The 24,544-nt window shown below is 43.9% G+C and overlaps 1 protein-coding gene across 3 annotated transcripts in view; it reads right to left on the reverse strand.

Moving 5' to 3' along the window:
• SLC9A8 (solute carrier family 9 member A8) overlaps positions 1-24,544 on the reverse strand; it is a 67,117-nt gene that overhangs the window by 27,764 nt on the left and 14,809 nt on the right. For all 3 annotated transcript variants that reach the window (XM_007446390.1, XM_007446389.1, XM_007446388.1), the window contains exons 4-7: positions 15,623-15,681; positions 10,520-10,603; positions 5,439-5,540; positions 4,289-4,323 (exon numbers count right to left, since the gene is read on the reverse strand). In XM_007446390.1, coding sequence (XP_007446452.1) covers positions 4,289-4,323; positions 5,439-5,540; positions 10,520-10,603; positions 15,623-15,681 — 280 coding nt within the window. The remainder of the gene's footprint in view (positions 1-4,288; positions 4,324-5,438; positions 5,541-10,519; positions 10,604-15,622; positions 15,682-24,544) is intronic.

The raw sequence follows: 24,544 nt of genomic DNA on the forward strand, positions 1-24,544 counted from the left end.
GACCTGGGGGCAGTGACCAGAGCAAGCTACCTCTGAGGCGGAGCAAGCTTGGTTGCCTGAGAAACAAAACAGTGAGCCTGGCAGCAGTGCAGTGAGGGCAAGTGGCTGGAAATGTTGGAGTCTGGGAGGGAGGCAGGGCCGGGCCACCCCGCAGGGCCTTGGGGGCCGCCTGAGGAGTCAGGACGATTATTCTCGCAGCCCATTTGTCTCCTTCCCCTTAGAGTTCTTGCAAGCCCTCGTCGCTTCCCTCAAAAGGCCTCGCCTGGCACTGCTTTCCTTCCAGCTCAGCAGAATGGTTAGGTCTGCCCCCTTCCGCAACACAAGGAGCCACGAGGGGACAGCCTCGGGTAGAGACGTGAGCCAGAGCCCATCCACCTGTTTCCCGCCCGCACCAAGCTTGCGGTCTGGGAGGGATGAGGAGCTACCTGGCCTGGGGACTGGAGCGTGCTCTGTCCACCGTATGTCACCAGCAGCCTTCCACGATCATCTGGCTCCGGGCTCCGGGAGAGAAGTGCTGGTGGGAAGGGACGCGTGGCTGCCCTGCCGTTCTCTTCATAAACCGATAAGCTGGCGTACCGGTTTCCGTGGTGTTGACCTGAGTTCGGTTAATATGAATTCATGCAGGAGAGGCTGCTCACTTCAAAGATGGCCTCAGCTCAGACTTCAGTTCCCAGACTTGCCCTGTCCTCACAGAGCTTGTCGGGTGCATTGTGAGCCGTGACTTCACCTGCCTCTCACCTCACTGTGAGCGCCCAGAGATATCTGGGGAAGGCAGGCAGGAGGGAGGGATCCAGGAGGGAAGAAAAGGTAACTCCACCGAACAGCTGCCAACCCGGGAGGCCATGATTTGTTGGCAGCTGGCCTTGAGGCCCTTGCTCTGCAACCCACAGAGATTCTTCTCACCCCTCTCCTTCTTTTATTCCCACTCTCATCACGCACAGCGACATAACAGAGGCCTCGAAGGAAGAAGAACATCTAAAAAGTACATCTTGGGGACTTCCCTGGTGGTCCATTGGTTAGGACTCTGCTCTTTCACTGCCAAGGCCTTGGTTCGATCCCTGGTCAGGGAACTGAGATCCTGCAAGCTGTGCGGCGAGGTCTAAATAAGTTAAAAAAAAAAAAAAAAGTGCATCCCAAAGCGGGGTGGGAGCCTGGGAGTGTGCCGCAGGTTGTGTGCTGGGCGACGACTCTGTGCGGCTCGCGGGCCCCTCCCTCCATCCCTCAGCAAGCGCACAGTGGACAGCACCCACAGCCCCAGTGGGTGTTACCAGTACCGGTAACAGCACTCCAATTTCCCTTTGTGGAGCCAGGCCTCCTCCACCTCCCGTCCCTGTATTGCGTGGGGCTCTAGGAGTAGGCAGGGGACCCAAGCCTGGTCAGAGGTCCATCGCCAGGCATTTTACCAGGTCACCAGATATTAGGTTGGCCCTTTTGGCAGGGACGGCGAGGGTGACCGTGAGCCGAAAGCCACTGGTGCTACCACGTGGGATGAGCGCACCTGAGGATGACGTCGACCAGGGAACAGCTAAGACAGAGAGAGGAGAGGTTCCTGACATCACAGGCCCCCAGAGGCTGTCATGCAGGAAGCCATCACTCCGGGGACACTTCTGTTCTATGAGTCAACAAACTTCTTTTTTGCTAAAACGAGTTCGTGTTGGGTTTCAGTTGCACTGAAAGAGGCCTGGCTGATGTTCTTTGTCATAGTTCCTGTGGCATCCTGAACTGAAAACCAAACAGCAGGAACTAGAAGATGGACTGATGAATGGACAGAGGGATGGAGAGATGGAAAGATCTGTGGTTAAAGCAAATCCAGTGAAAACAGTGACTGTAGAATCCAGGTGGTCACGCGCGTGTCCGCTGTACAGTGGTTCACCGTTTCTGTGTGTTTGAAATTTCCATAATAAAATGTTGGGGGAGAAGCGCTTTGCATAAATTATGTAACACATTTAGCTTTGGCTGAGACTCTAAATTGGGGCACAGTGTTTCTGACAGTGAACATGGAAAGTCGGAAATATGAACTGCCTGAATCATGGAGAGGTCTGAATATAAGCAGTCACTGAATCCTGCCCGCAGCTGTTCCACTTCATACCTTATGACCCAGTCTTTTAAAAGGCCAGAAGCCAGAAGTTCAACTGAACAATGTGTTTTCTTTATTCCATCGTCTCAAAAGACAGCAACGTCAACAAAACAAAAAGAAAATGGACTGGGGGACTTCCCTGGTGGCACAGTGGTTAAGAATCTGCCTGCCAATGCAGGGGACACGGGTTTGAGCCCTGATCTGGGAAGATCCCACATGCCGTGGAGCAACTAAGCCCCTGCACCACAACTACTGAGCCTGCGCTCTAGAGCCCATGAGCCACAACTACTGAGCCTGCGTGCCACAACTACTGAAGCCCGCACACCTAGAGCCCGTGCTCTGCAACAAGAGAAGCCACCGCAATGAGAAGCCCCACTCGCCGCAACTAGAGAAAGCCTGTGTGCAGCAACGAAGACCCAACGCAGCCAAAAATAAATAAAAATTAAAAAAAAAAAAGAAAATGGACTGGGATGGTGAAATACTTTAGGGTATATCTATGAGTGAATTAGCTCTCCAGAGGAAACACCAGTGAAGTAAAACCTTCTGTGCAAAAAAGTTATTTTTATGTTTCCTACCGTGCAGAGGTCCATGGGCCTCATGTTTGACCTGCATGGTGTTTTGAAAAATGGATCAAGTTGGCAACATTTAAAACAGGAAAATTCCCTACTAAAATCCAGAAACGTGGCCTCTTTGGGAAAAAAAACAATTAAGTATCTGGCAATTCTGGGCCCATGTTCCCACGTGGTAATTAGCAGGTGGAGCTAAGAGGTGGCTGTCCCCTTCAGACGATGGGCTCTCTGGCTCACCACTGTCACCACCTCCAGACACACACCTGGCCGGCTCCCCTCTGTGAAGGGTTCTGCCAGGCCCTGCAGCTGTGTGGGTTTGCGACCGCTGGCTAATTTCCCCCAGAGCACCCCCCATCTGTGGGACAGTCACTTTCTAACAGGAAAGGAAGTGTCTGCCCACACACAGAGAAACTCCACCTGGTTCTTACTCTGCTTGTCTAAGGGCCAATTCTTTTATTCCTCTCTTCCTGAATATCCCAACCTCTGGTTCAATTCAATTTCACAAGGATTTATTAAGCGTTTTTTGTATCTCTAAGCAGTTGCCCCCAAACAGGTTGAAGGACTGAATGCTGTGACATCTTCCTTTACATCCACTGGGTTTTGAACATTTCTTTTCAGTTGCAAAATACCTACAAAATGCAGGGCATCAGTTCTGCTCGGCTTCACACTTATGGAACAGGGATGTGACTTTCGCTACTTGTTTGTATAGCAAGACTGTCTTACAACAAAGGCTTTGAAATTTATGTCCCTGGAGAGAAAATGAGGTTGGACTTGATGCTATCAAAGGCACATTTCTCACGAAAAGGGCTCCAAGATTCTAATATCCAAGTTGCTGCTGAAGGCTGTAAGCTCTGGCTGGCCCAGTGAAAGGGACCCCGGGGCTGAGCGCTGGGTCCCACTTCCGAGCTCCCCAGCCAAGCACAAGACAGAATCCAGTGCTCCTGGGAAAGAAACACAGAGCAAGGCTGCATATTCACTGCACTTCTCAGAGACGGGAAACCAGGTCATGCTGTGTGTGTGCACTTTTTTAGCACTAGATCTGGTAACTTCAGCTTCCTAGGTTGCTTCCTGCTAAGTCAATTATGGAAATTTCTGGATTGGGCTCCTAGACAGCAGCTCTGAGTGCCCAATGGAGTATCTGCAGCCTGAGAAGGGTGCCCACCTCAGAGCACCTGCTTCCCCCTCCCCATCCCCACCGCCTTGGGGGGAATCCCAGAGTAAAGATTCACACCTCACCCCCGACTCCATCCCCAGTCTCTCAAGAAGACAACTTTTCATTATGGCCATTGCAAAGCCTTAGAAATGAGTTGAAGATGATTCTTAATAATAAAAGGACAATGGTGCAGTGTGTGGTGTGTGTGAGGTGGCAGTTAACTTAACTAACCAAGAGTTATTCCCTTCAAAGCTGAAACTAGATCATTTCCATCAGCAACCCTCTGACTGGAGATCTTCAAAATTCCTCAATATAGTTTTGACTCATTTCCGAGACACAAATTAATTCAGAATAGATTCTACAGCAGAAACAGTCAGCAAAACGAAAAGACAGAATAGAGAAGTACCACAGCCAGGAATCAATGTGGAGAAAACTTGGCCCCAGTCTGAAAAGTAGCCACATGGGTGTTACAGTATGAAAGGTGTTTACCTGTCTGTCATGTTGAGTTTAGAGATTACATCAGCCTGTAAAATAAAAAACACAAACACACAGACACACAAAAAAAACCCCCTGGAGAACAGCCAAGAAGATTGAAATGTCCATTAGTGCTTTATTACAAACTAATAAGGACATTAATCTTCAGTCCCCAAACCACTTGAAAAATACAGAAAACTCCTAAGTTTTAGTTTAGGCATGCATTCAATCATCATACACAGGAAGTATGAAAATGAACACTAATATTTGCAAAAGCCAAATTAACTAGTTTTCTTCTCTAAAGTTTATTCCCATTTGATGCTAGAAGCTGAGCAATGAAGAAGGTTGCATGACAGACAGATTTATTCTGGTGCCATCGAGGCAGCAGTAAAGGTGAAAATCAGATGGAATGGGCTTTTACCAATAGCCATCAAAAGCAGCAGACACATCTGACACATGTAAGAGAAATCTGCCAGTTACCCCAAGGCCTGAATCTCAAACTGCGTTTGCAGAACGAGGGCGGAGAAACTTTCTGCAACTGACCATACTGGAAGAGAACTGTGACATGCACAGACGTGCATAATGCAAAGCTACAGATACTACCTTCCTAGGTAGGTCTGGTTTAAATTAATTCAAATTAATTTGAATTCAAAGTACAAAACACTCAATTGGTGACACCAGGAACTGGTTTAGCAATGGTGGAAAATCCAGGGAAAATAATTCTACAGGACAGCTTAGAATTGAGTGAAGACATACAGAATCATCTTTGATTTTTAAAATGCAAATTTTTATTAAAGAAACAGTGTTTAACCTTGATTCAGTCTGACAACAGAATTGATACTGTTATAATTTGAAGATCTTGATGGTATATATTCTGCTTCATTTTTAGGTATTCCAACTTAAGACAGTCTTGGTTTGCAAATAATATCAAATACTTTTGGGGATTATGGAAAAGATTCACTCAATTCCAGACACCAAAGCTTCTCGAGGACACTGAGAGACAACTTCAGCATGCCTCTACTGTGCCTTGTTTGAGTCTGGATTTCTTTGCAGGAGAGCATTTACCTTGACTCTAAAAACCCCCATGAGGTGTCACTACCCCACTTCCCTGCATGAGCTCTAAGAATGTAAGGTTTTCAAAGTTTTTCAAAGACGTTTTCCTTACCTGACCCAGAAAGTAAATTCCTCCACCTACTACAAAAGCGGAAATTGCCGTACCAAAAACAGCAAATAGGGTGATGGAACCAATATTTTGAAAGAAGTTACCCTGTTTGAGAGAAGAGAAATGAGAGGAATGATTAGAAAGGCTGGTCTGCTCAGTGAAGTCATGGACCCCACAGCTGGCCCTCCTCGCATGCTTGATTCTCTGTAAAGGGCACCATCACCCACCTTGGTTGGCAAGCTCTAGAAACCTGGGCATCTTCCCTCACCCCCACATGCAATGCAGAGCCAAGTCCTGTGGCTTCTGCGTTCCCCACGTCACTCACATCTCCCTGCTTCTCTCCATCACCATCCCCACCGCCCTTGCCCAACTGCCATCATCTCTCCCCTGGACCACTGCAATAGCTTCTAACAAGTCTCAACCATCCCTGGCCCTTGCCCTCTTGCTCTCCAAGTGCTTCCAGAATGATCTCTGCAAAAGATAAATCTGACTGTGCTGCCTACATTCTGACCCCCACTTCCACTCAAAACGCAGTTAAAACCCAACCAAAGCCTGGATGGTTTGACCCCTCGAAGGCCTCTAACCTCCCCTTTGTTCTCTGGGTTCCAGTCACACTGGTAGCTTTTTGTTTTTCAAACACATCACGCTCCCTGGGCTTGGACCATTCTTCCTTCCCCTTCGCTTAGTGAACTTTAATCGTCCCAAGATCTCAGGACATTTTGACTCTTCCTGAGGGAAGCCTTCTCTGATCCCTTACCCAAGTCAGATCCCAGTCTATGCTCTCAATGCACAGTGACTCTCTCCTGGTAGCACTTGACATAGCTGAAACGTTACATTTATTTATGTAATTATTTGGTATCTGTCTTTCCCACTAGGCTGCAGGCTCAATGGGGGCAATGACCACATCCGCTTTTGTACAACATAGTCACTGGCATACTGCCTGTCAGATGCAAGATGCCCCATGAATAGGTACTGAAGGAATTAACTGTGTTTCATGTCTGATTAAAGTCCAAAGTTTATATAATTATAATTTTTCAATTAATTAAGAAAAGGTACATTGCTACAAAGAATGTCAAGATAATAGGTTATACTATCAGAAGCTCCTTTTTGTAGTCCACATCTTTTAAGCAATTTTATTTCACTCTATTAGTATCATCAAATATGATAGATAAAATATATTCCCATCTATACAGCATTTAAGAGAAAATATTTGAGTCCAAGCAGTATGGTAACATCTTTCAAATTTCCATAAAATTAAAAAAATTAAGCTATTTATTAGAATCCTGTGGACTCTGTTTAGGAATAAGGCCAGGGTAACTTGATGGTCCGTGATTGTGGGTCTGGACAAGGAAAACCATTTTTTCGCTCAGAAATTGTCAAGCCATAGACAACAGGAACTGATACTTTTTTTTTTGGCCACGTCATGCAGCTTGTGGGATCTTAGTTCCCTGACCAGGGATTGAAACCCGGGCCCTCGGCTGTGAAAGTGGTGAGTCCTAACCACTGGACCACGAGGGAATTCCCAGGAACTGATACTTTAAAGCTCACTTCAGAAGACCGTCCTCAGCTCAGCACTGACAACCCACTAAGCCTATCTCCTTCAGGAAGTTTCTTTGCTTCATTTTTTGCAATTTTGATTTGGCTGACCATAATCAGACATTCAATTACTTTGTTTGGCATATCAATCTTTAGCACACAAAGAACTTTAAAATAGCTCAAGGCAAACACAATGATTTGGTTTTTTCTTAAACAAAAGGCTTTCATCTATGAGTTTTTCTTTGCAGAGAGCTGCTTAATTTTGTTATTTAAAAATAGATTACACTAAGTCTTGGTCTGTTTATAGGGATCTAATTCTGATATAACTTACGTAGTTGGCTAATATTAATCTGGATGTTGGAAAGTTACCCAAATTCAAGTTGCCCCACTATAAGAACTTCCCTTTGCTACATAAAGCAAATTTATCTGCTTCTCTCAGACATAATTTAAAAAACGTTCTATTCTTGGGCTTCCCTGGTGGCGCAGTGGTTAAGAATCTGCCTGCCAATACAGGGAACATGGGTTCGAGTCCTGGTCCCGGAAGATCCCACATGCCGTGGAGCAACTAAGCCTGTGCACCACAATTACTGAGCCTGCACTCTTAGAGCCCGTGAGCCACAGCTACTGAGGCCCACGTGCCTAGAGCCCGTGCTCCGCAACAAGAGAAGCCACCGCAATGGGAAGCCCGCGCACTGCAATGAAGAGTAGCCCCCCACCAAAAAAAAAAAAAAAAAAAAAAAGAGTAGCCCCCGCTCGCAGCAACTAGAAAGCCCGCGCGCAGCAACGAAGACCCAATGCAGCCAAAAGTAAATAAATAAATATTTTAAAAAGTTCTATTCTTTATATTAATAATTTAAAAAACCAAATAGCTGCCTACCTAATACATACCAACTGATGATAATTGTACTGAAATTTTTATTCCAAGTCCAAACTTACATCAGCAAATATAGCAATATTAAAATAAAGTCAACCTCCTATCTTCTTTGGGGGTGGGTAGACAGTGGACAGAAGTCTCTGAATTCCCATTCCAACTCACACTAGTCCCTTTCACATAAATTGTCACAGTTTCTGCTGTAAAGCCATCTTCAAAAATTTCTTCTCTTAAGAAACTACTATTTTCCTCAAATTTTGAATAAGTTTATTTCCCCTCCCTCCAAAAAATTAGAAAATAAAAACTTTACATGTGCTAATATAATAACCAGTCTTATGTTTTTAAGTCAAAATCGAATCATTTTTCGGGAGTTCCCTGGCAGTCCAGTGGTTAGGACTCTGTGCTCTCACTGCCGAGGGCCCAGGTTCAGTCTCTGGTCGAGGAACTAAGATCCCACAGGCCGAGTGGCAGCCAAAGGGGGGGAAAAAAAAAAAATCAATCCATTTTCTTCAGCACTGTTTTGAAATATTTTCATAATCTGCTCAGTTCTTTCAAGATTTGTTCACAAAATTAAAGAGTGAGAGATACTGACCTTCAAATCCTTCTTGCTTGTTTTCTTTTTAACAATTATCTGATGTCAGGAATGGTTTATAAGATATGGGATTTTTTAAATATTAAACTTCCTTTTCACTTTTTCTTTTGATTAATGCACAATAAAATAATAACTTAAAAAAAAATCTGACCTGAACATCTTAGAATAATTTTGCTTTAATATCCAGGAAGAAAATTAAAAATTTAATTTGTATGTTTTTACCAAAACTCTCATAACAAATTTAACTCGTTTATTACATTGTTATTAATAATAACACTAGTCATGTTATAATAGATAATAACAAGAAGCACTACCAATTATTTAATGTGGTGAGTGGTGCTTTGCATACATTCTTTCATCTAATGTAAATCTCAAAGCAACCTAGGAGGTAAGGTTTTGGGGATCTTTTTGTTCTCTGTTTTTAATTTCTACTCTACTCAAAAGGAACCTATAGGGGGCAGCGCATGATTAGGCCTAGGTCTCTCTGGCTCTAAAGTCCAGGCTCTTTCCTCTCTCCAAAGATACGCCGAACCTTAGTCCTTCCAACCTTCACCGTTTTTTAAAATCACATTTACAAAATAACTGTTGTATTACTAGTATTTTAAGTTGAATCACCTTTTTATTTTAAAACTTAAATACACTTATATTTAAAAAGAACTCATATGGACTTCCCTAGTGGCGCAGTGGTTTAGAATCCGCCTGCCAATGCAGGGGACACGGGTTCGAGCCCTGGTCCGGGAAGATCCTACATGCCAGGGAGCAACGAAGCCCGTGCACCACAACTACTGAGCCTGCGCTCTAGAGCCCGTGAGCCACAACTACTGAGCCTGCGTGCCACAACTACTGAAGCTCACACACCTAGAGCCCATGCTCCGCAACAAGAGAAGCCACCACAATGAGAAGCCGGCGCACCGCAATGAAGAGTAGCCCCGCTCGCTGCAACTAGAGAAAGCCCGCAGGCAGCAACGAAGACCCAACGCAGCCAAAAATAAATAAATAAATGTATTTAAAAAAAAAAAGTTTGCTATACAAATTAAAAAAAAAAAAAAAAAGGAACTCATAGACAAGGAAAAGACTCAGGTACACACACAAACTGGCTTAAAAGTGAGAAGCTCCTGCCCAGGCAGAAAGAGCCCCACTGGAAGCTGGAAGACAGAGACCAGAAATGCCAGAGCAAAGCAGAGAACTGAGCAGGGGCCAGTGATGCTGCTCTCCAGGGTCAGGGAGCCAAGAATGAGCGGAGCAACTGTGGGAGTAGGTGACTGGGCCAGAAGGAGGTGGAAGACTAGGGGGAAGGATGGGGCTCCAGTCTGGTGAGGAAAAGCAGGGCCAGGGAGAGGGTGGGAAGGAATGGAGACTGGGGCTTAAAGGGCATAATGGCTGGGAGCTGAGGCCCAGGGCAGTGCCCTGAGAGGGGAGACACTGAAGAATGGATGGGCCCAAGGCAGGAGAAAGGCCCGATATGGTGACGTGAGAGAACCAGTAGGCCTGGGGCACCTGTCCCTGTCATCCCAGGACACAGTCTGTCCTCTTAACATGGGTCAGTCTGTGTCCAAGAGGAGTCAAAGTAACACCTGTGTACCATCAAAATCACTTTGGCTATTTCTTTCTGGGCAAAGAACCCCTCTATGGAAAACACTAGTAAGCCACACTGCCTAAAACCATGAAAGCAGCCCACTGACCATGTTTGCTCCCTCTACAAGTCAGGCATGACAGTCCAGCTTCCACCACACACGCCAGGGTGTTCACACAGAGCCACCACTGCTAAATTAACACCTGAGCTTTTAAGGAACTTGCCTTACAAGCACACGGAGCCGGGCTTCCCTGGTGGCGCAGTGGTTGAGAGTCCACCTGCCGATGCCGGGGACACGGGGTTGTGCCCCGGTCCGGGAGGATCCCACATGCCGCGGAGCGGCTGGGTCTGTGAGCCATGGCCGCTGAGCCTGTGCGTCTGGAGCCCGTGCTCCGCAAAGGGAGAGGCCACAACAGTGAGAGGCCCGCGTACCGGGAAAAAAAAAAAAAAAAAAAAAAAAAAGCACACGGAGCCACCCGGACCAAAAGCACTAATGTGTGCCTGAGCCTTACCTTGTGTAATGAATATCCTGACTCAAATATAATAGGTGGAAGCAAAAGGAGGAAAAACATATTTGGACGAAACATTTCTTCCTCCTGTAAATATAAAATGGATATTTTCAGAGGCATGAAATCTGTGTAATTAAGAAATAAATCCATCAATGAAAAGCCAAAGTAACTGTTCTCTTAGAACCTGGCCCAGTGGAAAAATACAATGCTTAAACCACCACCTGATAATAAAACCAAACAAAAGGAGCGACAAAAACAAACAAAAGGAGAGACAAAAACAAACAAATATACAAAAACCTCAAAACCTGCATTTAAAAATGTAGGACAAATGATTTTAAAAGGTGACAAATAAATAGCAAAATAAATAGCAGAATGAACCACTTCCAAACATACAGCGGTATGCTTTTTATTCTTTACTAAGGAAAGAAAACTAATTTTAATATAGAAAACAAGAACACTTTTTTAATATAGAAATAGAACACTTTCAAAAACAAGTCCACAAATTGGATTCCTCCAGGACAAAGGTTAACGGCAAGCCCTAAAACAATCCACTTAGAGGAAGAGTAAACCCTACTCATGTTTAAAATAGCCCTGCCTTTTCTCTGCATGTCATAGACAACTCTGCCATTTTCCTAAATCTGATGTGATGAAACAGTCCTCACCTAATGCCCCTGCAACCTGGGACATGGCTATAAAGCGAGCCCCTTGCCATGCTCTCAGATTCAAATATTAAGTACCATTATGAAAGGTATTTTTAGAATATGGCCACCTTTGGGGGGAATGGAATAATAATTGCATCTTCTATAGTAATACAGTTCTCTAGCTGTTGGTGGATTGGGGGAAAATACATACTGGTTCTCAAACCCAAAATGACTACAGGTAATACGCAGTCTATTTAATACTGCAAAATCAGGCCCTTTTCATATGAAAACTTCTATGCCACAATCTTGACAGTCTGACTTCTTGTCAAAATCCCTATTCAAAAGAATGATAAACGTATCCTTACAAATGTACGGCTGTTACCATAAAGACTAAAATAACATTCAAAAAAGGCTCAAAATAGAAGCAAATGATGACTTCTGAAAATGCCTTATTAAGTCTTAAAATAACTGCCTGTATCACAAGCTCATGACTCAGACTGGGGCCATGTGAAAAGAAATGGGCCGATCTCTGTGCTTTGTGGGGCAACCTATTCGCAGGATCTGTGCAGTTGGGCCACTGCAGAGACTCTGGGAGTTTCAGAAACAAAACATCCCCTGGGAAAAAGGAGAACCCACCTGCAGTGGGTTCACAGCGTCCTCTCCTCCCAAATCATGGGACCTGGAACCTCAAAATGCGACCTGATTTGAAAATAGGGTCTTTGCAGATGGAATTAAGGGAAGAATTACAGCTGAGATCATACTGGATTAGGGTGGGCCCTAAACCCAATGACAGTGTCCTTAAAAGAGACAGAAAGGGACACACAGACACAGAGATGAAGGCACATGAGGACAGACTGAAGCAGAGACAGGAGTCAGGCTGCCATCACCAAGGAATGCCTGGGACCACCTGAAGCCGGAAGAGGCAGCGAAGGATTCTCCCCTAGGGCCTGGATTCGCTCCCTTGAGGGAGTGTGGCCCTGCCAACACCTTGATTTCAGACTTCTGGCCTCTAGAACTATGAGAGAACAAATCTCTGCTGTTTTAAGCCACCCAATTTGTGGTAATTCGTTACAGAAGCCACAGGAAATGCACACACCACCTTACAGTGAATAGTGTTACAGAAAGATCCCAGGTTCCTTTGGGCAGTATCTCCCTAAAATGATCTGATGTGGTTTTAGGTGGTACTTGAGCAATGTGTGTCCAATACCACTGACCCCACGGATTGAGAAAGTCAGCCCTTTTTGATTTTTTCTCAGTCCCAATTAAGTCAGACGCGTCAGTTTGGTGCTACCGTGTTAAGCCTCTCTCCAATATGCTGATCCCCCTTTTTGACAAAGAGGACAGGCTTGACCTCAGAGGCTTCAGCAAGCAAATGTACCACTTTGTTTTTATCATATTTATTTATAAAAACAATATTGGTTTCCCACTTAAAACAGTATTATAAGGTTTCCTTTAAAATAAATGTATATAGTACACCAACGTTCAAAGCAGCATTATTCACAACAGTCAAAAGGTGGAAACAACCCCAGGGCCCATCAACAGATGAATGGATAAACAAAGTGTCGTATATACTGACCATGGAATATTATTCAGCCATAAAAAGGAAACAAGTTATAACACAGGCTACAAAGTGGATAAACCTTAAAAACATCATGCTAGGTCTTCCCTGGTGGCGCAGTGGTTGAGAGTCCACCTGCCGATGCAGGGGACACGGGTTCGTGCCCCGGTCCGGGAAGATCCCACATGCCGCGGAGTGGCTAGGCCCGTGAGCCATGGCCGCCGAGCCTGCGCGTCTGGAGCCTGTGCTCCGCAGCGGGAAGAGGCCACCAACAGTGAGAGGCCTGCGTACCGCAAAAACAAAACAAAACAAAACAAAAAAAACACATCATGCTAAGTATTGATAAAATAAGCCAGATAAAAAAGGACAAATATTATATGATTCCACCCATTTGAGGTACCTAGAATAGGTAAATTCATAAACACAGAAAGTAGAATAGGGGCTACTAAAAAAATAGAAAATACTAAGAAAAATAGAAAGTAGAAAACAAAGTAGGGAGAGAGGAATAGGGAATTGTTTAATGGGTAGAGTTTCTGTCTGGGATGATGAAAAAATTCTGGAAATAGATAGTGGTGATGATTAAACAACATTGTAAATGTATTTAATGCCACTGAATTGTACACTTAAAAATGGCTAAAATGCTAAATTTTATGTTACATGTATTTTACCACAATAAAAGCTTTTAAAAAACTGTTATAAAGACATATATACACAAAAAAGCAAGTTGACTTAAAGAAATATATTAAGCATATGACAATATAGGTAGAAGGCAGGCCCAGGAGGACAGTCTGGAAACAGACCTACACGGAAAGAAAACACCCAGCAACTCCACTGTTTTTCTTACCTCCCCTGTTCCCTGCAGCACCCAGTTTCCAAACAGATCCTACTTCCTGCTTTGGCTTCCACAAACACCTGCTCCTCCAGAAAGCCTGCCCAATGGTTTTAGCCTAAAAACCTCACCCGTTTCTGAGGCCAAGCACTGGTTGTCTAGATGGCTCTTCAGGGCACTTAATTACATTCACCACCCAACTGTGGTTCACTCATCTATACTATTCAATATATTATTATTATTTAACTTGAAAACTAACATCTGTTGAAAAATAAATTTAATAATACCGAAGCATATAAAACTAAAAGTAAAAGATAACCTTTCCTCCTCCTGCTCGGAGAAGGGATCATACAGCATTCCCTAGGGCTGCAGCTGCACTCAGTGCCTCAGATCTCTGCTGTGGGGAATGTGGACCTGGTGTTGAGAGAGCTTCTGCTTCTTTGAGAGAAGCTAGAAGTTCAAATTTTTATGTGAGAACTTCCCTGGTGGCGCAGTGGTTAAGAATCCGCCTACCAATGCAAGGGACACAGGCTTGAGCTCTGGTCCGGGAAGAGCCCACATGCCTTGGGGCAACTAAGCCCGTTAGCCACAACTACTGAGCCCGCATGCCATAACCACTGAAGCCTGCGTGCCTAGAGCCCGTGCTCCACAACAAGAGAAGCCTGCTCACGACATCAAAGAGCAGCCCCCACTCACTGCAACTAGAGAAACCCTGCACGCAGCAACGAAGACCCAATGCAGCCAAAAATAAATACATTAACTTTTTAAAAAGATTACAAATTAAGCAGTTTAAAATATTTTTAAAAATCCATGTGAAATTTCTAGAATTTTGTATAGATTAATAACATTTAAAATAAAACTGGGGGCACAGTTCTTGAGGCGTTAACCTACTGTGTTCCCCCTTTGCCTGGCAAAGAAATAAAGCCACTCTTTCTTTCTCCTCCATGAAAAACAAAATAAAACAAAACAAAAAACTTAATGATTTTTTAATTGTTTTAAAATCGATTCCAATTTTGATCAATTGATTTTAAATCAAACAAAATGTGTTAGCAGGTGGTATTTACACATCAAGCTCTATCTAGTCTAAGAGTTGAGAAACAGTGTACAGTCAGTTGCTCCTGCCCTAGAATGAGCCACTGTGAGGGGGGTTAAACTGAAGGGCCACCAGGGAAGCCCTGTTTTGCAAATTTATACTCTACAGTTCCACAGGTAAATTAATCCTCACACCTAGGAGCTGTGTCCAAGTAGGAAGGGCTCAAACGTGACACATTTTAACCATACAATTCTTTTAATATTTTGAAATGGACCTTATTTCCCTCCACAAAATCAGTTTTGTTACACACTTGTTAAACTCCCTACTCGATATAGATGCTCAAAGTTTAAGCTGAAACTTGAGTTTCAATTAGTCCTTGGACCTCACGCTCTAATGACCATTGTGTGAACGTAAGGGTGGGAACATCCACAAGTGAGGACAGCATGGTGTGGCAGAGAAAATATAGAACACATAGGACCAGAGGGTCTGGACACAAGAGCCAACCCAACCGCTCTCTAGCTCTGTGATGTTAGACATGTCCCAACCTCTCAGAGGTCACTTTCTTCATCTGTAAAAATGGGGATAATACGTGGTCAATCTACCTCCATGGTTGTCATGAGGATGACAAAAGCTACAGTATATAAAGCATTCTGTAAGGTCTACAGTGCTGGGCAGATATGTCTTATTGGGCTCAGCTGTCAGAATGGAATTAGGAGCAATAAACATTGTTTAATGTTAAATGCTAATTAGAGCCTTGTATACAGCAAGTTAGTCTAAGATTATAAAAATGCAAGTAAATAACAAAACATGGCATTGAATGCTCCTATGTTAATTTGAAACAGTGTGAGATTTATGCTTTTTCAAAAAACTCAGATGTAAAGATATCAACCGTAATCTACCAGAATGTTAAAAAATTAATGGGACAATATAAACTTCACCGACAGTCAAGGAATGATAAGAAAGCCACCATAATTAGTGTTACTAAACTTAAGAACCAATAAAAATTGTAAATATGTTAAAAAAAAGAACAATTGGGTAAACCTACCTTCCAATTTGCCAGTTTTTTAAACTCTATAATTTTTATAACTGCTCCCATGAGAATACCTAGAAGAGAAAATGTAAAGTTTAACAAAAATTTAAGATGTAAGAAAGATTACTCAGGTTTATTATTCTAAAGAAACTGATTATTATTACATCTCTAAATGGCATCTATGAATTTCTGCAAGTTTTACGTCTGAAAACATTAAGAATGGAAATTAGTATGGAGTTTTATGAATCACGTGAGTTTCTCACTTGCATCTCAGGCAAACATACTATAAAGAAGTCTAGGGCTTCCCTGGTGGTGCCGTGGTTGAGAGTCCGCCTGCCAATACAGGGCACACGGGTTCGTGCCCCGGTCCGGGAAGATCCCACATGCCACGGAGTGGCTGGGGCCCTCAGATGGTAGCTCTATGTAGAGTATTTAGTTAGAGTTAAAGCCCCAATGCTAAAAATAACCTAAAGTGAAAACTCTGTGAAATTCCTGGAACAAAACAGACTATCTTAGCTCAGGCATGTTTCCACAAAGCTGACAGGCTCATTACTCTCTCATAAAGAACCTACCAAAAATAATTCTCGAAGAAGCATCATGGGTACAATTTATGATTGCTCTGTTACTCACTAGATTAATGATTCTTAACCCTGTGGCCTCATCAGAATCATCATGGGAGCTTTTTATGAAATAAAGACACCTGAGCAGAACTTGGGATCTGCAAAATAACAATCTCTGGTAGGGGGTTACAAAGCAAGGCTGAAGACCACTATCACAGATGCTTAAAGACAGACTTCCCTTTCGGACTTCCCTGGTGGCGCAGTGGTTAAGAATCCGCCTGCCAATGCAGGGGACACGGGTTCGATCCCTGGTCCGGGAAGATCCCACACGCCACGGAGCTACTAAGCCCGTGTGCTATAACTACTGAGCCTGTGCTCTAGAGCCCACAAGCCACAACTACTGAAGCCCACGTGCCTAGAGCCCGTGCTCCGCAACAAGAGAAGCCACTGCAACGACAAGTCCACTCACCGCAACGAAGAGTAGCCCCTGCTTGCTGCAACTAGAGAAAAGCCCGCATGCAGCAATGAAGACCCAATGCAGCCAAAAAAAAAGACTTCCCTTACCCCTAGAGGGGAAGGAGCTTTTTCCCATCAACAACAGAAAGCTGACGAAACACACCTTATTGGGTGGGGTGAGAAGAAAATACAAAAACACAGAGTTTATTAGGAAAAGAAGCTGCACTAACACTAATTGTCATGGGGAAGGAGGGGTTTGAGGTGAAGAGAGGATCAGTTAATTTTAACTTTATAAACCTCTCTATTATTTGTATCGTTACATATTAGTAAAAGACCAACAAAACTTTTTTTTTTTTTTTTTGCGGTACGCGGGCCTCTCCCGTTGCGGAGCACAGGCTCCGGACGCGCAGGCTCAGCGGCCATGGCTCACGGGCCCAGCTGCTCTGCGGCATGTGGGATCTTCCCGGACCGGGGCACGAACCCGTGTCCCCTGCATCGGCAGGCGGACTCTCAACCACTGCGCCACCAGGGAAGCCCAACAAAACTGTTTTGATAAAAAGGATATAAGGGGCTTCCCAGGTGGTGCAGTGGTTGAGAGTCTGCCTGCCGATGCAGGGGACACGGGTTCGTGCCCCGGTCCGGGAAGATCCCACATGCCGCAGAGCAGCTGGGCCCGGGAGCCATGGCCGCCGAGCCTGCGCGTCCGGCGCCTGTGCTCCGCGGAGGGAGGGGCCGCAGCAGTGAGAGGCCCGCGTGCCGCAAAAAAAAAAAAAAAAAAAAAAAAAAAGGATATAAGACGAAATAGGTCTGAGCTATAAAGGGAATCAATGATCAATGACATTTTCAGAACAGTAATTGTACATTCACTTCCACGTGGCATGAAAGCACTGATTCTAACCCCTCTCTAGAGTTCCCCAGTTGCTTCCTTTTCCTTATATTTTTAAACTGTGTATATATTTTAAGGAGTTTTCATACAGTTTTTTATTAACCAGATAGTTCATGAATACTTTGTAAAATGTTATAAATAAGACAAAAGTCCCTTTTGATGAAATCCCACCCCCACTAGTTCTCTCTCTCCCTGCCCCAAAGTAACCAAGCATCTTGATAAGTCTGGGGACTATTCTACCAGACCCTTCTCTATGCTCTTACATATTTATATTTACCATACAGTACTAGGGGGTGTGTGTATGTAACACATGGCACACATGTGTATTTATATAAAACTTATGGTACTATAATGCATCTTTTTTTTTCTTGTTTTTGGCTGCCCGGCACGTGGGATCTTAGTTCCCAGACCTGGGATCGAACCTGTGCCCCCTGCAATGGAAGCACACGGGACCTCCAGAGAAGTCCTATAGCAGGTAGTTTCTACTACCTGCTATTTTGCTCAGTGTTATGATTGGGGTGACTACATATAGATCTGCCTCATTCCTTTTTGACAGCTCTAGAGCACAGCATAAAGATGCCACAGATTGAATAGACATTTCTCCAAAGAAGATATACAAATGGCCAATAAGCACAAGAAAAAAAGACGCTCCACATCATTAGTCATTAGGGAAATGGAAATCAAAACCACAATGAAACACCAGTTCATACCCACTAGGACAGCTATAACTTTTTTTAAATAGAAAATAAGTGTTGGCAAGGATATAGAGAAACTGGAACCCTTAATACATCAATGGTGGAAAAGTAAAATGGCACAACTGCTGTAGTAAAACAGCAAAAAAGTAAAAAAGTAAAACAGAATTACCATATGACCCAGCAATTCTACAAAGGAGAATAAAAAGCCTATGCTCGTACAGAAACTTGTACATGGATGTTCATAACAGCATTATTAGCCCAAAGGTGGAAACAACGCAAGTGTCCATCAACTGATGAATGGATCAACAAAATGTGGTATATCCACACGATGGAATGTTATCCGGCAGTAGAAAAGAATGAAATACTGACACATATTGCAATGTGTGGATGAGTCTTGAAAACATGCTAAGTAAAAGAAGCCAGACACAGAAGACATCTTTTATGACCCATTGATATGAAATATTCAGAACTGGCAAATCTATAGATTGCCTTTGTCTCTATAGAGACAGAAATGGTTTCCTGGGGCTGGGGAGGAGTTTCAGGGATAGCTAAAGGGTATGGGGCTTCTTTTTGGGGTGACGAAATGTTCTAAAATTGTTGTCATGGTTGCACAACTCTGTGAATATACTAAAACCCTGGACTGTACGTTTAAAACGAGTAACTTGCATGGTATGTGAATTATATCACAATAAAACGGTCACCCCATCCTCACCCCCGAACGGCCAGATCGTATGGGTCCATTCATATGAAATGTCCAGAACAGACAAATCTAGAGACAGGAAGTAGGTTAGTGGTTGCCAGTGGAAAGGGGAGGGGGAAAATGGGCAGTGACTGCTAATGTGCAGAGAGTATCTTTTTGAGGTGATAAAAGTGTTCTGGAATTAAGATAGTGGTGATGGCTGCACAACCCTGTAAATATACTAAAAAGCACTGAATTCTACACTTTAAAATTATAAAGTTTATGTTATATAAATTCTACTTTACTGTTTAAAAAATTTTATTGTAGTTGATTTTCACTGTCATGTTAGTTTCAGGTAAACATATATATATATATTTTTTTTTTCAGATTATTTTCCCTTACAGATTATAAAATATTGAGTATAGTTCCCTATGCTATATAGTAGGTCCTTGTTGGTTATCTATTTTATATATAGTAGTGTGTATGTGTTAATCCCAACCTCCTAATTTATCCCTCCCCTCCATTTTAATTTTTTTAAAAGTCACTATCTTTTTAACGTTCCCCCAATGATGGCTGTCTCCAACTGTTTGCCATTAACAGCTGCAGTGAACATGCTTGTATGTGCCTCTTTGTGTAAGAGTATCTCCCTAGGGAAGATCCAGAGACAGTGAATGGCATGAGCATTTTTATCTCTGAAAACGTTGCCAAATTGTCCTCCAAAGTGGCTGTGCCGATTTACACCCCTTGCACCAAAGTATCCTCACCAACCCTGGAAAATCATCAGACTTTAACACTTCTGCCAGTATGAGGGGCAAGAAATTGTACTTTAAGGTTTCGATTTGCATTTACAGTCAATCTGCACTCAGTAATCATTCCTGATTACTAGGGAAGTTGGAACTATTTTCATGATTTCAGATTTAATTTTTAAAGCTAGTGTTTTTCTGTGCTACTAAACCTCAACTTTCTTTTTCCTTTGTAAATGTACACCAAAAATGTTAATACTATGATCAATGCTTTTGTAATTAATACACATGAAGCAATTACATTTGAGAATCAGTGATTATTCTATTGCCTAAGCTTGTTTCTATATTATTATTAATGAGGCATTGGAAAGCTTTGTAAAATACAATATGATATTATTACTACTATTACTATTATTACTATTATATGAGTAATCCTTTTGAAATGTCCTAGGACTGAACTATGGTACAATATTAAATTGGCAAACTCCTCCTTTACCTTTTGAGATTGAGGTTCAAAGTTAGGTCAAATCAACCTAGTGTCCAGGAGAAACTAATTTATACCATACAACCAGACACCCTGGAAATAATACCCTAGATACAATTTTGTATATTCCTATCAGTAAAAAGAATTTGAGCATGCACCTTCAAGTTACAAATTTTTATTTTATTATTATTAAAAAAGTGCTGCTATATCAATGTATTTTAAAATAACACAGGGAATTGGCTTTCCAGTGGTTAGGATTCCACACTTTCACTGCCGAGGGCCCAGGTTCAATCCTTGGTCGGGGAACTAAGATCCCACAAGCTGTGCGACACAGCCAAAAATTAATAAAATAAATAACACAAAAAACAGAGATTGTGAGGGAGATTCAAATTAAATAGAAACGTAAGTTCTAATATTTCCTTTTGCCTCCTATGGATCTTCATACACACACCTCATTATGGATGCCACTGGATTAAGTCAAAGGATCAGGAGTAATTCATAATTATTTGTTGAGACCCTTCTCCCAGGATCTGTCAGGTTAAATTATTCTTACTCCTCAAGAGAATGCTCCAGGCAGGAAGGCTCAAGAGAGCCTCTTCTGACAGCTCAGGGCCAGCAAGAGACAGTGGACTGCTGGCTCCTGGGTACCTTCTACCACCTCTGGACGATGAGACACAGGGAGACTGCACTACTGCTACGAACTGCTAACACCCTTCCCACTCCCAGGGTGCACTGCTGGTCTACCATTATCGCTGTAAAATACAAGTATTCCTGAATATGAACAGTACAGGAAAGTGCCTAAAATGTATCAAGTATAACAATCAGGTTACAAAACAGTATGTAGAACATGATTCTAGTTCCCTTAAAAATATATGTATATATGTATATGCACACACATTTATTAATTTGCATTGTGTTAAAAAGACACACAAACACACACTGTGGTGCTAGGCACTGTGCTACTGTATACTATACACTTTATTTAAGCTCATTCTCACGATTACCCTACAAGGTAATAAACCATAATAATATAAATGATAATAATATTAATAGCAGCAGCTAACAGTTATTGATTACTTAGCAGGTAGGCATTATACTAAGTGATTTCTATGCATTGCCCAGTTTAATATCTGCAGTCCTATGAAGTGAAGGCTTTGTCACCTGCATTTTATAGGCGAGGAAACCGAGGCTAAGGACAAGCATCACTGAGCTAGTAAACAGCAGATCCAGAATTGTTTTAAAAATGAATTACTTTATTTTTTACTTGATTATGTAACAGATGCCTACGGTACAAAATTTGAAAGGTATAAGAGAGTATGCAGTGAAAACTTAAGTCTCTGTCCCATTCTTGTTTTTTTCTCCTTCCCGTAGACCACCACCGTTACCAGTTTCTTGGTTATACTGTACATTTCTGCTGAGAGTGTCTGTACGCTTAAAATTATATACAAGCATGTGCATGTACATATAAAATAAATTTTAAAACAAATGGTAATACAGTATTTACACTATTCTGAATTTTTTTTTAACTCACCACTACCTCTTAGAAACTATTCCATATCAACACATAAAGAGCTTCCTCACACTTTTTGTTTTGTTAGTGGCTGCAGTGTCTTCCACTGTGCCATCCAATATGCCCCCTTGTAATGAGCGCTCAGGTGTTCTCCAGGCTTCTGCTATCACTGCCATTGCCATCTGAGTAAATACATCATTCCACATGTGTGAGCGTATCCACAGACAAAACTCCTGAAAGAGGGGCTGCTGGGTCAAGGGTACAGGCATTTTTAATTTTGTAAAGAGCTCATCAGCTGCCTTCTGTGGTAGATGCTGTGAGGCTCGCCCACTCCCCTTCACTGGGCCCATCTGTGTGAGCTGCTGTGCGTGTTGGCTGCTAAGTGCTCGCGGCTCTCCCCTTCTCCAGAAAACTGCCCTTAGCCGCCGAGAGGCACCTCATCGTGGAAGCTGTGCCCGCCCCACACCAGCTCATAGTCAATGACTAACTGATGGGGGTCGAGAAGTCCCACCCCCTTGGGTTAAGGGGAGACAGACTCTGCTGGGCGTTCTTGCCCCAGAGCCCTCCTGCTGAGGCTAGGCCAGGCCTACCTTGAGATCACACCCACTGTTTGGCTTTCTCCTTCCCTGGTCTTGTTGACTCCCTCCCTTACAGATTTGCTCTTGAAGAGCACCCCTCAATACATTACCTGTCCCCAAACCCCTGTCTCAGATTCTGCTTTTAGGGAGCCAACCTAAGACCACTGGTTCCAGGAGTGGAGTGGTCAAAGGAAGCAAACTCGAGAATGGGGTTCTGGAGTTGGACCACTCAGCAGCTTCCGGGCAAAGAGGATCCCAACACTGGAGGTAAAATACTGCTAGTCCCTCACCAGGGTAGCAGTGCCATTGCTAAGACTTTCACTTGTGGCAGACTGGGTTGGGACACTGGTGGAGGAGGCAAGGGCTCATGCAGTATCTCTGGTGTTAAAGAGGTTATGACGGAAATAATAACTGTAAGAAAAGTGGAATTGTGGTTGTTGCTGAGTGCCACCGATGCTCTGAAAAAAGAAAAGGCCCGAACAATCACCAACTTTAAGCAAATGGTGAGAGTCAGAGGGCCTCCTTGGCAGCACTGAAACAGACCCTCATCTCCTGCAGCTGGAGTGCCTCTAGAGCTGAAGACTGGGCACAGGTCTTAACTGCAAGAGTGGCAGATCTTCAGAGAATGCTGAACTCAAGATGATAAATCTCCTATGCCTTCTCCTAGCAGGTCCCTGATAAGGAAGAAGTGGGGCTCAGACATGGGATAGGGGTGCCTAGGGAGATGCACATGAGCACCTTTAACCCTCAGGTTCCCGTGGACCTTCTAGGCCTGCAGAAGTGGTCCCTAACACCCCATTGGAATACAGAGCTCCCAGGTTATTTCAAGATTACACAGATGCCCCAAATGAGGCAAGTGCCTTAGGTTAACTACTGCTTCCTGCATAATATAGTCCCCAAGGACACAGACCATATGGACGTTCCACAGGACAATACACTGGTCCACTACTGACGTCATGCTAATGTACTGCGACAAGCACCAAGTAGCGAGGAGACGTCTTGGTAAGACACGTATGCTTCAGAGGATAGAGTTTCAGGGGCTGCCCATCTGGGAAGTATTCAGAGGTCAAGTGGTCTGAAGCACACCAAGACACTGCCTCCAAGTAAAGGAAAAGGTCTGCCCCTTCTACTGTAATAAAGAAGCACAGGGCTTCCCTGGTGGCGCAGTGGTTGAGAGTCTGCCTGCTGATGCAAGGGACACGGGTTCGTGCCCCGGTCCGGGAAGATCCCACATGCCGCGGAGCGGCTGGGCCCGTGAGCCACGGCCGCTGAGCCTGCGCGTCAGGAGCCTGTGCTCTGCAACGGGAGAGGCCACAACAGTGAGAGGCCCGCGTACCGCAAAACCCATATGCCGAGTGGCCAAAAAAAAAAAAAAAAAAAAGAAGCACAATGCTTGGTATGCCTTCTCCAGGTTTTGGAGGCAATATATTCCACACTTGAGACAACTATTCAACACTTCAAACCATTTATTGGATTTTGAGAGACTGATGGTTTTGAGTGAGGCCCAAAACAGTTAGCTGCAGTTCAAGCAGCTCTGCTGCTTTCGCCATACGATCTGGCGGACCCCATGGAACTGGAAGTATCTGGTAGGAAGGGAGGCCGGCAAGCCCCAACAGGAGGGTCGCTCAGCATAGACCCCTAGGGCTCTGGAGCAAGGTCATGCCATTTGCAGAAAAGACACATATACCACTCAAAAAACTCCCAAGGGAAAAACACGAAAAAGCTCCTGGCATGCTATTGGGCCGTGATAGAGACAGAGCATCTGAGCATGGGACGTCAAGTGCCCAGGTGGCCAGAATCATCTTTCATAAGTTGGGTTGCCATACCTGCCGTCAGGCTAGGTGGGCCCAGGAGCAATCCATTTTAAGATGGAAGTGTTACATTAGCAATCAGACTTGTGCCGACCTAAAAGGCACAAGTATGCTTTACTTGTGGCCCACACCTCTATGTCATCTTCAGCTGTTACAGCAACATCTCTCTCTCAGCTCAGCTCCTACATACGGCCTCATGGGGAGCTCTTTAAGACCAGCTGACAGAGGAGAAAAAAAAAAAAACCCACGCGTGGTTCATGAAACACTTGGCCAGCCTCTGATGTTGGCCACTTCAGTGTCTGTGCAATGGGCTCATGAGCACAGTAGCCATGAGGGCAGACATGGAAGCTGTGCAGGGCCCCTATGGCATGAACTCCCTCTCACCAAGGCTGCTCTGTAGCCATTGCCACTGCTGAATGTATGACTGGAGAGCCACAGAGATCAACACTCATCACCTGGTGTGGTACCATCCCTTGAGAAGACCAGCCAGCTGCATGATGGCAACTCGATTACGTCAGACTCAGACCCCTTCCAT

This window comes from Lipotes vexillifer, unplaced genomic scaffold (assembly GCF_000442215.2).
Source record: "Lipotes vexillifer unplaced genomic scaffold, Lipotes_vexillifer_v1.1 scaffold251, whole genome shotgun sequence".
Taxonomy (NCBI): domain Eukaryota; kingdom Metazoa; phylum Chordata; class Mammalia; order Artiodactyla; family Lipotidae; genus Lipotes; species Lipotes vexillifer.